Source organism: Colius striatus, chromosome 8, assembly GCF_028858725.1.
Source record: "Colius striatus isolate bColStr4 chromosome 8, bColStr4.1.hap1, whole genome shotgun sequence".
Taxonomy (NCBI): domain Eukaryota; kingdom Metazoa; phylum Chordata; class Aves; order Coliiformes; family Coliidae; genus Colius; species Colius striatus.
Window position 1 is genome coordinate 26,425,117 of NC_084766.1, and position 15,108 is coordinate 26,440,224.

The 15,108-nt window shown below is 42.3% G+C and overlaps 1 protein-coding gene across 4 annotated transcripts in view; it reads right to left on the reverse strand.

Annotated features, from left to right (window-relative positions):
- Positions 1-1,918: 1,918 nt before the first annotated feature.
- STN1 (STN1 subunit of CST complex) overlaps positions 1,919-15,108 on the reverse strand; it is a 47,240-nt gene continuing 34,050 nt past the window's right edge. For all 4 annotated transcript variants that reach the window (XM_062001808.1, XM_062001807.1, XM_062001806.1 and 1 more), the window contains 3 exons: positions 11,751-11,873; positions 11,090-11,162; positions 1,919-6,167 (listed from right to left, as the gene is read on the reverse strand). In XM_062001808.1, the coding sequence (XP_061857792.1) occupies positions 6,010-6,167; positions 11,090-11,162; positions 11,751-11,873 (354 nt within the window). In that variant the 3' untranslated portion in view covers positions 1,919-6,009. The remainder of the gene's footprint in view (positions 6,168-11,089; positions 11,163-11,750; positions 11,874-15,108) is intronic.

The window sequence follows — 15,108 nt, forward strand, 5'->3', positions numbered from 1 at the left end:
AATCCTTCCTTTAGGTTATTTCTTTCACTAGCATATTCCTAGTTATGTTATGCTCTTGTAATCTTTCTTGTTAATCTGCGCTGGTTGCAACTTGTAAATTACTGTGGCTGGATTAGTAAAGCCTCCATTGCACATTTAGAAGATATTAGTGAGAGTGGGCTGGTGGCATCTTCACAATGCCACCAGCGTACTCCCAATCTACTGCATCAGTCTACTCAACACTGTACCCTGATGTAAATGCTGTAACTTTACCAAATTTTCATGGTTTGATTGCAGCTTCCCCTCACAAATGCCTCTGCCTTGGGGTAATCTCTATGAGCAAACTTCAGGACAAAAACAGTCCCGTCATTTCTTAGAAGAGCACTGCAAAACAAGTACTTCTTGTAGGAGCAGAAGTTACAAAACCAGGTTCCTTGGGACTGTCTTGTGTGTGGTTTCACTAGTGCTGTATGACTTTCTTTCTTCCTCTTAATGAAGGCACTAATTTGGGCTTCCCTCTTCTATCAGTGCATCCATTTGCTAAAAACATGCAAGACCATAACAGCTCAGAGTCCTTCCACCCTCTTAATAGCCTACAGGGTACAAAGTGACTTGGGGTGGGGGACAAAGGTTGACACACAGTATAATCACATCAGAGTATAATCACACTTTCTCAGAAACAACAAAAAGCAGCTAAAGATGACACACTAACTGGTAGGCACACAAACCAAAAGTCCACATCAACTTTTACGATCGTATCTGCAACAAAGTCTGCAAAGACATGAAAGCATCAGGGAAAGGCAGATAGCTTCTGTCAGGGGTGTGACTTGTGCTTGCTCAGGTTGGGGCAAGACACAAGCATTCTTAAGTTTTTAATTATATTGATTTTGTACTTGGATATCTGCAAGAAAAGCACCAGCAGAATCTTAGAGGGTGCTACTGGGTTTTTGGGAGAGTGGGGTGGGAAAAGTGTTGTTTTCCTGAAATTGCAGCTCTTTCCTGCTGCAAACTAAATGGGGAGGAAAAAGCTCACGGGTGAAGTAGATGATATCTGCCTCTTCTGGAACTGGAAGAGGCTGTGAACAGTGCAAGGTCAGCCAGGCAAGGGGATTATACTGAAACTTTCAATTGCCAGATGCTGACAAGGATATTTGAATTAGGAGAGAAAAGGGGAACAAAGCAGAGAGGAAGGAGGTTTGAGCAGATTCCTGATGCCGAGATGAACCATGAGACTGTGAATGAAATGAACATCCTAAGAAATGACATTTAGAGAGTGGAGAGCAGAAACAGATGAAAAAAATAGGAGGAAAACCTCTGTGCCTGACAGGGCATATTGCTGGGAATGAAACTCAAGATCCCTGGCTCAGCATTTCCCTGCTGCCGAACAAACATCCACAAAAAAGTTTCTGTAATGCTGGGGCTCCTGGAAAATGGTGACCAAATTATAACTATTCTTTTATCCTTGCAGCTGAAGTTGTGCTTGTTTGCCAGCCTGTAGGGCTGGGGCAGGAGGGCCAGAGGCTACGCTCCAAGCCGGCAATAAAGAACACAGCGCCACGCTGACAGGAAGTTTCAAACTTCAGGTTGCCCATGGGATCTGAACTTGCTCCCTTCCCATTTAGAGTTAAGTATAAAGATACAAATCTTTGCTAGGCACATCTTTTCCTCGCAGGATCAGCTTACTCACAAAGTAAACCAAACTGCATTTCTTTGACAAGCAGGTTTTTCAGTACTTCGTCTCACAATTCTCCATGTGGCTCCGTGCCTCACTCGCTGCTCATTGATGAATTCACATTCTGAACAACAAATGAGCGACTCCTTCTATTTATGGTGTTCATCACTGGAATAGACAAGTACAAATAAATCCACAAAAGTAACAGATTTCAGTTGTGATGCCAATCTTTATTTTTTTCATTTATGACTTTGAAAGAAAAGCTTCATTTCCCAGGTAGCTTGTGTAAAATACAAACCCTCACGGGTACAAATTCCCAATGAAAACATTTGAAGACAAGAACACTGGGAAGACATTTACCTGGATTCTATTTTTAAGAAGTCACAAGGGTGCAGAAAAGAAATATTTTATACAAATAAAACCAGAGAGAACATCATTGCCTCATAGGACCTGGAGAGCAAAAAGACAAGATTGGCAAAACAACATGCATGCAAGAAGAGGCAGAGAAAGACAAAGCTATTAGCAAAGGGGGGGCTTGAATCAGAACTAAGTCCCACTCCAGCATCTATCCCTTCACCCTCAACCACACAGCTACAGAGATCTTCCCTAACAGCTCCCATTGACAGAGCTCAAAAGCTTTTAATAACTAATATTAAGAAAAAATCAGTCTTATACCCTACATGGGGAGCTGTACAATCTCCAGGTGACAAAAGAGAGAAACTGAGGCACGAAGCAACCTCATCTCTTCTCTTACCTAACTGAAGGTACAGTTGTTCCTTCATTTCCTCATCAGAAAAGGAATCACCTTGTGTTTTGCTAGGACAGACTATTAAGATTCTTTGGTAATTTCTGTTCTCAGGTACTGCATTTCTATGGAAACACACCTTTTCATGCAAACCTAAAAAATGCTGACTGCTTTTGAAAACTCCATTTTACTTACCTGCCTTTTACTGCCATAACTGTTTCTATGGAAACTGGAACCGGCCATGAAGCAGTCCTACAACATGAATTCTCACTTGTCAGTTTTACATTAAAGGGCCACCTTCAAAGTCCTTTAATAAACTTCTAATAATTGTGTTGCCTAACGAGTTTTCAAATGACACAAAACAAGAAAGCATGCTTTCACTGAATGTTCCACACAATATTTTGTAGGTGTGGTTCAAGTCTAAGAATTTTAACAGTGTGCATGATACAACTTTCTTGGTTAAGGATATGATCTTTAAACAGAGAGACAGTTTATTAGCAGTAAAAGCCCTAGTGTGTGTAGTTAGACTTACATAAAGGTGACTTATACCAATATGGGTATGTCTAGACTGCTGTCACAGAAGCATACTGTAGAGATACAGAGTAAATGGGTAAATCAACCTACAGCGAGCTCTGTGCTCCCACAGCTAGCTGAGGTACTTCTGTGCAGGCATATGCCTATGGTGTATTCCCTGTAGGTATAGGAAAGGGAATGCACTCAACCAGAGTAAGTGTTAGTCTGTATTGAGTAGCTACTGTGGAAAAAAATAAAGCTTGCAAGCTTAAGGCACAACTATTCTGCACAGTTACTCAGAACCTGTGCAACTTCAGCCTAGGCTCCTCCATTAATTTTACCTTACCCTTCCTTGTAAAAACTGTATGCTCCCTTGTGTTTATTTGTATTGCTTCCCTGAGTTAACTCAAGGGGAAAAACTCCCTTTTTCCTGCTCTTGGGGAGAAAATCTCCAAGAGAATGCACTCTCCTTCACAAAAGCTGAGCACTGCAAGCAAGGACCAACTTCAAAAATTCCAAGGGCAGGTTCTTTCCAGAGTGACTTGTCTTTCCTAAGATAAGCTCCTCCCACCTCATCTCTGAGGCTTCACACTTCACAGGTGCAACTGGGGCAAGACAGAGAGGGCAGAGAGGTCTGTACCAACCTCCAATGCACAGAATATAGATGGCCAGGGGTTTTAGACAGACTTTATATATGGAAACACAGCTAAAACATAGAGCAGCATCAAAGTTACAGGCAACAGAACCCATTAGAAGCTGCAGGTATGACTACACAAGTGGCAAAGGATAAAGATGCTATCCTATTTTGGTATGAATTTAAAGAGAATCTAAAGAGCAACATGATCTTCAGACTATTTTTTCCTCCAATATTTAGCTGAGCGGAGCTCCTCCCAAAACCCATTCAGCCCACACACTTGGCTGACACCCTCAGGAGAACCAGGGTCTGTCTGTCTTCTAACCTAAGAAATTGCCTTTCCCACTGAGCTAAGCAGTGTTCTTTTAACCCTTTCTCAGCAAAATCAGCTTCTGCTAATACAGAATATTTTCAAATAATGCCCAAGTCAGTCTCTTAAATTAGATGACTTCGCTCTTCCATGTGCTCCAAGACACCACATACATTCCTTTTAAAATATCCTCAGACCCATGTCAAGTAGACAAGTTGTCCATAATCAAGCTGTAACATATGGTTAACTCCTGAAGCGAGTTCGAGTTTAGGAATCAATATTCCAAACTAATTCTTCCACAGACAGCCTGTATTTTTAAGCATGACTCCAAACTGATTAATAATCAAAGCAGGAACCTGAAGAGTGAATATCTCCTGGAATCAACCAGATCTCTTCATAGACATGAATTACAGTTACAATTCCCCTCAGTTTGACCTCATGCAAAATATGAACTTCTTCCCCTGATTTGCAGAGATCTTCATTAGGGGGATGGGGGAAGACTTCTACAACTCCTCCTTCATCTTCTTCTGTTTCCTTCTGCCCAAGTACATCCTTTCAGCACCTGGCCAGGCCCGTATTAAGATCTGACTAGAAGGCACCCAACTCAAAGCAGAGCAGCAATGCTAGGAATAGGGCAGCCTGCAGGGAAACCAACTACTGAGTCCTACAGCAAGGAGAGAATTTACAGCAATATACTGATTTGAACATAGTTGTCCACCATGGACAAACACAGAATCTCTTTAAGAGCAGAGTTTTCCACAGGCCTCTGAATGCAGATGCCAAACATTTTGTCATGCCTTTCTCTTAGCCTCTATCTCACTGCAGGCAGGGCTTGGAATGAGGCATATAATATAACAGACCAGAAATCTGGCACACATGGGGCTACTCACTGGCTTTCCTCATGCATATGGTTTATTTTTCCCTGCTATGTCAATCCTTATAGGGCTTCACCACTACATCTGCCTCCTGTGACTCTGCTATTTCAACTGCTACAGGGAAGATGCAGAGGAAAGGGGAAGGATACATTTAATACTTTTTACATTTTTCGAGTTAAAAGTCTCACCCCACACCATTAATTAAACAGATTAATTAAACAGACAAGCCCCTGCAGCAGCAAGCCCTCTCTAAATACTGAACAGCTCTGGGCTTTGTGCTGTGGCACATAAGATTTGTGACTATTCCAGATCTGGTCTTGCATTGTAACCTTCATTAGGCCAACGTCATTTTGTCAGTGTCTTGTTTTCTTCTGCAAGCACAGATATGGATAGTGTTTTTTTCCCCAAAGGTGAGAAGGAAAGGAAGACACAAAAGGCAAGAAGCAGCATGGAGATTACAGTGGGTCTTGCTAGCTTTTGTATTTTCTTTTCCAAAGCATCTGATTTCTGGTTTACCATTTGCAATACAGGATGCAATTTTTAGAAAAAGAGAGCAAAAAAGAGACAGATTTTGAGAGTTCTGGTCTGAAAAGTCTCCACAACAACAGGGATCAGTAGCACACATGGTAGCCAGGGGAATTCAGACACGCTTGACAAGCAATGGGCAAGATCTCAGGACAGAGAAGGGATGCAGAACCCCATTCCTGAATATAACCTTTGCGAGAAAGGTGAGAACTGCTGTAGCAGTGGGAAAGCATGTTTATAGACATGAGCACACTAACACTGCCAAGAAGCACAGGCAAATCCATGTCCTTTCTCTAGCTATTATAAAGTAGACATAGGAAGAAAGATCCACACCTATTACTATTTGGAAAGATCATGAGATCAGTCTTCAAGCCAGAGGAACAAGTCCTGGCGTGACCACTGCCGTAAATAGCACTCTTTAGCAGTAACTTTTCTTTAGGGCTCACTGGATGTAAATGTGAGGATGGCATTGTCACATCTTACTGCAGGGAAAGCGTCCAGCTTCTTTTCCAGCTCCCCTGTTGTGTATTAGGATGTCCATAATCAGTTTAATACAGCTTTCACTAGGAACAGTGAGAAAGTCAGCAAGAATATTAAAACAAGTATTTTGACAACTCCTCTGGAACAGGACAAAAAAACCAAAAAAGCATTTGGAGAATAAGAACACTCTTCTTTTTGTTCTCCTCGTCCCCATCTACTCAACTTCTTCTTCCTTCCTTTATCCTGAATGGACCAGAAAAACTGTATCTTGTCTCTTTAAAATGCCACATAATATCCTTCCATAGTACTGACAACATCACTGTTACTCTCCAGCAGTTCCAGGACACGGTGCATCACCACTTCAGCCAGAGAGGGGTTGTAGCTCTGCCGAACACAATTCAGGATATGAAGGAAATGGCAGCCTTTTTCAGCATCTGCAGGAAAAAAAGGAAAATGCAGACAGACATGGAGGAAAGACTTTGGTCTAACTGCCTCTTTTTAACTATTATAATCTAGATTAGTCATGAAAAAGCACCTCAAGCCTATAGCTGTCAGATGAAGAATGCCCTAGACACTGAAGTAGAGATGTGTGTATTCAGAGGGAAGAGATCAGTCTGTACCTACATTTCTCCAATTATCAACTATTCCCAGTGACTTCTCTGGTGTCAAGTCTGTAACACTAGTGATGAAGGTGACAGATAATCAGTCTTGGAAACTCTAATATACAGGGTTCATTCATAGAACCACAGAATGGTAGGGGTTGGAAGGGACTTCATCCAGTCCAACCCCCTGCCAAAGCAGGTCCACCTAGATCAGGTCACACAGGAACACATCCAGGCAGGTTTTGAAGACCTCCAGAGGAGACTCCACAACCCCTCTGGGCAGCTTGTGCTAGGGCTCCCTCACCTCAACAGTGAAATTGTTTTTCCTTAAGTTTAAAAGGAACTCTTTGTGTTCCAGCTTCATCCCATTACCCCTTGTCCTGTCACTAGATACAATAGAAAAAAGTGATGCTCCAGCCTCCTGACAACCACCATTTAGATATTTGTAAATATTAATGAGATTCTCCCTCAGTCTCCTCCAGACTAAATAGCCCCATTTCCCACAGCTTTTCCTCATAAGGAAGATGCTCCAGTCCTCTGATCATCTTGGTGGCCCTGCACTGGACTCTCTCCAGCACTTCGCTGTCCCTCTTGATCTGGGGAGCCCAGAACTGGACACAGGACTCCAGATGAGGCCTCACCAGGGCAGAGTAGAGAGGGAGAAGAACCTCCCTCAACATGTTGGCCACACTCTTCTTGATGCATCCCAGGAAGCCATTGGCCTTCTTGGCCACGAGGGCACATTGCTGGCTCATGTTTATTATCAATCAGGACTCCAAGGTCTCTCTCTGCAGAGTTGCTCTTCAGCAGTTCGACCCCCAGCCTGTACTGGTGCATGGGGTTGTTCCTTCCCAGATGCAGGGCTCTGCACTTGCCCCTGTTGAACCTCATGAGGTTCCTCTCTGCCCAACTCTTGAGTCGGTTGAGATCCCACTGAATAGCAGCACAGCCTCTGGGGAATCAGCCAGTCCTCCCAGTTTGGTGTCATCAGATAACTTGCTGAGGGTACACTCTGTCCCCTCATCCAAGTCCTTGATGAAGATGTTAAGACTGGCCCCAGAACTGATCTTGTTCAACATCTTCATTCAGTACTTGATGAAGAGGTTAATAACTTAAGGGTATCTTCAGTGCTGACCTACACAAACCATTGAGTTTCTGCAGCTGTAGAAAAAAAATTAAAATCTTTTTTCTCACACCCAACCTCAAAAGCATCTAGAACACAAGGAAGGTCCGGGGACAGGATCTGTAACAGCTTGCCCAATGCTGGCATCTTGTGGAAAAACCGCTACACTGCAACTTTCATTTAGCTACCAATGCAATCCCATCCCCGTATTTCAGACTTCTCAGACAATTGCAGTAGAATATCACAAAACTTCATTATCACATTTTATCTCCTTTTAGGAGGAATGAACCCTGAAAACGTACAAGAGAATGGAAACAAAGGTCTTTAATGACTACAGCTACTGCAGACAGCTACTGTTTGCCCGGTGGAGCCACCATTTGAAGCTCTGCTGTCCCCACCATTTCTTCACAGACACCCTGTAAACCTACTAATCATCAGTGCTGCGGGCTCCCAGTCTCCCTAAGTCCCAAACTCCACAACACACTTCTTCATCCTCATGGCTACCACTGGAAAATCATCATAAATGAGACATCAGCACAAACAGCTTTCCTAATCCTTAGTGCACATGATGTAAGGTAAGTTTGGTAAGGGTACTGAGAAATTGCCACAGGCCAGGGAGGTCTCTATTTTGTTGTTGCTGCCTTTGTGTTTGTTTTTGTCTCTACTCTAGAATCAGCTGAGCTCTAGAACCACCTCAGAAGCTGTTGAGAAAAGTCATTGGTATATAGAAGGTAATGCTGAGTATTGGTAAATAAACAGTTCAAATGTATTTCAGGCAAATGTGAGTCAGGGAAATGTATTTCTTTAGAAGGCTGTGATCCAGGATGATAAAAGACCTTTGTGGCTAGTAGCCAAAAACACATCCACCACCCTAGGATGGGTAACTGCAGAGAACAGAACAATACTTCTACCTGGTCACAATGACTGTTGTTTTAAACAAAATGGGTAGCTGCATGAAGCATTAGTCATAAGTTTCTCATAACAAGGTCAAAGTGCCCATCCCTGATCTACAGTAACTTAGCTTAATTCTCACTGAATTAGATGAGCGACTCAGGTGTTACTCAACAGTACAATATGTACTTTCCTCCTAAATGCTGGTAGAAAATAGCATTTTGGAGTATCTGTAGGTGTGTATAATTGTTAAGTAACCCAGAAACACTCCTAGTGTACTGTTCAACTTTGAGGGGATACACCCCTTGCATGTGATGTTGTCCCTCTTCCGCTGACATACTGGGTTAGAATTGGGTTAGAACCCAGCTTTTGTCCAACAGCTGAGGTAAGCCAGGCTGTGACTTGCCTGATTTGACTGTCTTGCCTGACTACTAGTATCAGAGAGTTGTAGAACAACTACCATTTGCCCTCTGAGGGACATTTCACACATGGTCCATTCTGACATATCAAATTTAACTTTCAGTGGCTCTAGTTTTTTCCTCTCTATTAGCCTCATCTAAGCCTAAAATGAGAGCAAAATTAAAAAACCCCACAAAAACACAACAAAAACCCCACACTGAATAACATACCCCCCAAAAAAACACCTACCAACAAGCCCCAAATAAAACAAGACTGGACTAAGCCTACCATTTTGCAGTTCAGCCTGGAGTTAAAATGTACTGTTAACCTTTTATGGCTATCTTGAGCCTCTAGATAGACAGTCAGTGGCCTCACATGAGGGCATTTAAGATCAGGCTCTTTGGAATTTCAACTGGAGCCAAGGACTAAGACTGTCACAGAGGCATGTTACAGATCAGGGTTTGTGGATCTGTGACTAGGCACGCAGAGAATTTTTTTCTTTGTACAACAGTTCCAGGCAACTGGGTTGGGCCTGAGAATGTGTCACAACTAAGGCAATGGGGTGAGGCATTGCCTTGAAAAATGGCAGAGAAATAACGCACTGGAGAGAATAGTTTGGGTTACCATAAATCACTCTTCCTGTCATGGAAGTTCAGTATTATTCTTAAAGGAAACTGAGTAGGAATTTCTTGCAACAAACAAATAAAAAAGCCTTGAGGAATTGCCATGCTCTAGTTTTCTCCTTAGGAGTCTGCTCCCCAGCCAAGCCATGCAGGTCCCACCAGCAGAGGGGGGCCGAAGGTTATGTTGAGCTCTGCACTCTTGCATCACCCAGCGACAATAAAATAGATGCAGTATCCTGTTGTTTTTGATTGAAGCTTCTTGAGTCTTTTCCACAAAATCTTCTGTTAACAGTGACCAGGACACTGAAACAGTCTTTCTGAAAACTAGCAAATAGACATTGACCTGGAAATTGTCCTCTTCACAACAGGAAACTAAATATATGGAAAGCTTCAAGAAGAACAAGAGGCTCTGTAAAGTAGTTGCTATTTTTTAAGCTGCTCAATATGGAAAACATTTGAGGACTCAGGACTCTTCAAGGTCTTTTCTGTGGGTGATCTACAAGTTCCTCTCTACTGCTGACTCCTCTTGACTGGGAGAGCTTCCCAATCTACCTCTCATGGATACAGAGAGCCCTTTACCAGTGTGATAATGTACAAGAAGGGAGTTGCCCAGTGCCCTCTGTCAACTGTATCCAGTTGTATTAATGAATGACAATAAAACTATGTGATATGGTAATGTGTTGCACTGAAACAGCCTCAGGCAAATGAGCCCACCTTCACCCGCATGCCCAGTAACATCTGCTCCCTCAGTCCCTCAAAGATACAGAACTTTTATCTCCACCTACCAACCTCACCTATAGTTGCACCACTGCTTAACATAGCCAGTTTAAAACTCAAATACTACTACTTCACTTAGCCTTTTTTTGCTTCAGGATAACCATCATATATCAGGTCCTACAAACCCTGTTACAGTCACGATAGTATAAGGATATGAGCAATTTAAGATTATATGCCTTGTGTTCTATTCAATCACTTACTCTCTACTAGAGTGCACTCTAACCCCACAAAGAGCTGCACTTCAGCAACAAGTGTGCTTCCTGCTGACACAGCTGCCCAATGAATTGAAAGAAACTCTGTAGCAATGTACCTGTGTAATTAGCTGACATTCAAGTCAAGCAGAAGCTATCACTATGGCAATAAGACACAATAGGCTTGAGGGACAGGGATAAATGAGAAGTTACACAAGGTACATTATCTGAAAAGAAGTGGATTTTGTTGAAATCCCTACCTACAAAGAACAACTACCTGAGCTTAAAAACTACAGAGACTACCCTAGTGACTCAGCAGACTTTATTGTTGACTTCAGAGAGGCAGGAATTTCACCTTCCTGTACCCTCACTTGCATCTACTCCCCTGTAGTAGCAAGACTTGCTACTTATCCAGAGTGCAAAGCAACAGCTGCTAGGTGCTGACCTAACTTCATTACATTTGGTTCATCCCAAAATGTAAGTATTCTCCAAAGATACAGAACTAAGATAAGGGCTGCTTATTTCAGATCTGAGAGGTTTGCTTCCTGCTGGGCACACCTGCTCTTTCCATGTTCACAGGAAGCTGCTCTTGCACTCCTGCTTTTAGCTACACTGATTAGCTACACCAGCATCTTAGCTCTAAGTTCAAAGGCAAGGACAAGCAGCATATCTAATTTCGCAGCAGGAGGAGATACAGTCATCAATTTATCAGCACCAGCTCATTGAAGCCCTGATCACACTGCTACTTACGTCTGGGTTTTCGACAGTCTTCTTTAACCACATCAAGTGTCACTTTAAGCAGCTCCTTTTCATGGTCAGTCACCTGGAGAAAACAGAAGAAACTGGTAATTTACAGCAGTCTATTTTGCAATAGATGGCATGGCTGTTTAAAAGCAATCCAAGGTCATGATGCGTTCTGAATGAACACTGTCATAACTACAGTCTGCATTATATATTGCCTCCAAGACCAATCATGATCTTCAGTTATTATTTTTAGTACCATTAGCAGCATCCATGAGTTAGGTGAAGAACATGATATACCAGAAATCAATCCAAAGGAGGGTGACCGACCCAGAAGAACCCAAAGTTTCAAGCCACTTTAATGACGAGAACTGTCCCAGGTTCTAGGCTTCAGTATGCTCAGCTGCACCAGCACACAGTTTGGCAACCCATGAACACAGGTTGTGCTTGGAACAGCAGTGGTGCTGAAGTCTGGTGCTGACTTAATAAAAATCCAACTCAGTGAGTGATACAGAGGTAAAAGCAACTGTGAAGCAAGCTGTAGATAAGACTTTTGAGTAAACAGATAGCACTAGATGTCCACCTTCTCCTTCAGAAACACTTCTACTGTGTCTACTGACTAAGAAAAGTTATAAATGTGAACCTCTCTGCAATCACAGCTGTTTCTTACATAGTATAAGTCCTTGGAGCTACCAGGTTTCTGGAAAACCACTCCTTTTTCTTGCAGCATCCTTATTGCTTCCTTGAAAACACTGTGAATCCTTTTGGAACTAGAGTCACTCTTTGACTTCACCTGGATGGGAAGAAAGGAACAAAGCAGATGGTGAGAAATCTCTGCTCAACTGAAGTTACCAGGAAAAGCACCAGTTCCTTTCAAGAGCAAGAGGACTTCAGGTGATTTTGCTACACACTTTATTTATTAATTCACAAATCACATCTGCTATGTATGATCTAACCAACATACTTGAGCTTTAAAACAAAAAAAAAACCCCACAACCAAACACACACTAGATGGTTGTGCTGTTCTTCGGGAACCACACTCTCCTAAGTGCCCTCTCGGTATTTAGCAGCTATCTAATTCTGTACTGAGGACTCTCAGTAGGTGTGTCATGCATGCAGAGCATTTGATTGTTTAATATGAGCAAGGCTTGATTAGCTAAGAGTTTTCCTGATAATGAGTAGGAAAATAAGAAGATCAATGCTTTGTAAAGTGATATTCAGGAGGAATCCAAGTATTGAGCATTGGACTCCCCTCTCCTGATTTAAAACTGAGGAAGTGTCCAAGGAAAAGGAGAAAACTGGCAGGAACAGTATTTGTTTCCTGTTCCCTCCATTTCTGATCTTTTACACACATTCTGGTCATCATCTCAAGAGCTTCTCCACAGTTTAATGAAATGAAAGGATAAAGAGCATGCAAGAAATTAAGACAGGTATAAAAAGTAAGGGAACAAGGGATGCAGTTTTGAGGGCAGGTAGGAAATGAGTCTCTTGTGAAAGGACAACAATGTGCCTAGAAGTCAGTAACTGAGGAGGTTATTTAGAACAAAGGGTTCTGTGTTTGGGACACATCTAAGAGTAGGAAGGAAGAGGAGGAAAAATAACCAATGTGAGACAAGAAGGGTTTGTTCGGAAGTAGAGCAGAGCTAAGACAGTGGAGTGACAGCTAGAGAAGGAGAAGGAAATAAAGAATCAGCTGTGTAGAGGAGAAAGCATGAGTAGATAAGAGAAAGACCACAACTTAGTTTTCTCCCATCTCTATCTGTCCTACTATGTCCTTCAACCTCCCATTTATCTACACAGACTGCTTCAATTCCCCAATTGTTTCCTCATCTGTTGGGAGCACACTGTTCTCCCTGTGGTTTTCCTTGAGAACGGAGCTCAACTGCTTCCCACAAACCAACATATGATAATATAGAACCACACCAGAGCAACCAAAGTAAGACTTGCAAAGCTGTTCCTTCAACTATCACCATAAATGCTCCTACCCTGTTCTGAACAAAAGTATCAGACTTCACATATCCTACTTGACTCACCAGAGGCACCCACAGCAGCCTTGGGAGTAAAAACACCATGCACCAGAATGAATTCACACAAATATGTGAAACAGACACCACATTAGCAATGGAAGAATATCTTTTCACAAAACAGCCATTTAATCTATTTGCAACTCTCAAATGAAACTCCAACTGTTTCTAAGCCTGGAAGCTGATGTGCCTAACTGGGAATAGTTCAGAGATCCAATACAGATATTAGTGTTAGAATGCATGACATGTTTCTCTGTCCCCTTCCTCCAGCTAACCCTCAATAGTCCAAGAGGTCATAAGCACATTGTTATAAATGAGCACAATGGGCCATTTAAGCCAATTAAAACCAATTTATTAACACAGAAAAGAAAAAGCAAAGCACAGCGCTGGGCGACAGGGGGAGTCACCGCTCCACCAACTGCGCAACGAGAGTCGTTCTGTTCCTCCTTTTATACTCTCCTCCACGTCACCCCTCTAGCGTCCTTCCGCGCATGTCCACCCAGTTGCTAGGGGTCGTTTTCTGCCTCCGGCTGATCGTTGATGAAGGCCCCAGTAGTCTTCCTTGGTGTCCTTTGCTTAAGTCTGAAACTCGGAACAACTTGTAGTTGATTAGTTCAGTAATGTTTATCTTTTGCGGTTTCTCAACTTCGTAAACTATCACAAGGTTGCTAGCCCTTGGTTAACTATTTACAATATATTCTTTCCTGTTTCTAGTGAACAAAAAGTCATGTTCCCATCACACACATCTCTTCCTCTCTCTGTCTCACCACAGCTAACTCTTTTCCTCTCAAGAGTAAAAAAAAATTGCCTAACAGTTAAAGATAATTCACATACAAGAATTGCTATTATTCTCAGTTCAGTTTCCTTCTCCTGTTCCAGACTGAAGGACTTCAGTGCCCAAAGGTTTGTCTGTCCCCCTGTCCACCTCAGGTATATCAACTCACATAACAACAGACACTGCTTCTAATTACAAACTTGTCCATACATCTGGACACCATTCCAGTCACAGCATTGTTACTGTTGTCATATCTCTCTTCTTAGTGCCTCTTCTGATGAGCTGAAGAAACAAACATAAAACATAGCAGGAAAGGTTAAGTGAAGAGTGAATTTTTCTCAAGGAAAAGCACATTCTCATAGCCATATGCAAAATGAAGAGATTCTGCCTCTCACTCAGCTGTAGTAAATCATCAAGAACCTAAGAAACTGCTAGCAAAGCAACTACCTCAAGACTCTGATCAATTTTTAATGTGAAAGCAAACATTTGGGGAGAAAAAACAGAGAGATAAAAATATCTCCAAAGCAACACAATAATTATTCAGTTTGACTTAACACCAAGATCCCCTCAGAAAAGTGAGATTATTTAAAACAGACTCTGTGTGAACTGACACACAGCTCAGCCTAGATGGATACTGAAACAGAATCACTAAGAATGCAAGTCAAGGCATTGAGAGAGCAAAGGCAGAGAGGCAGGCTTGGGAGACAGAAAATAAGTAAGCAGCTGCTACATGTCAGCACCCTCTCAATATGTGCTGCAGATCCAAGGGAAAGGGCTCCATGGCAGGAGGACTGCTAGTGAAGAATAAATGAGAGCTCCTGCCCTATTCAGTGGCTTAATAGGATCTTGAAGTGAGAGGAAAAGTTTGTTGTTTTTTCCCTAGTGTGCTCTAGAATGTGCTTCCTCATCTCCATCCCTCCAAGTAAAGCAGTAATTGAGGAGTTTCTTTGTGAGCACAGTCTAAAATTACTGTATCTGTTCTTTTGGTCCACCCAAAATATCTCCACAATCTCATCCTGCAAATTCCTAAGTCAACAGTACTTCTTCCCAACATCTTATCACTTTATGTCAAACCAGGCCCTCTTTTCTTTTGGACTTGTATATCCTCTCAAAGCCAATGTACACCTGAGCTGAGCAGAAACCTACAGGAGACTGAACATACAGAGAGAAGAAATCTGGGACTATGAAATCCTACATGATTCCACATTGCTGCTTTTATTTCAGGAGAA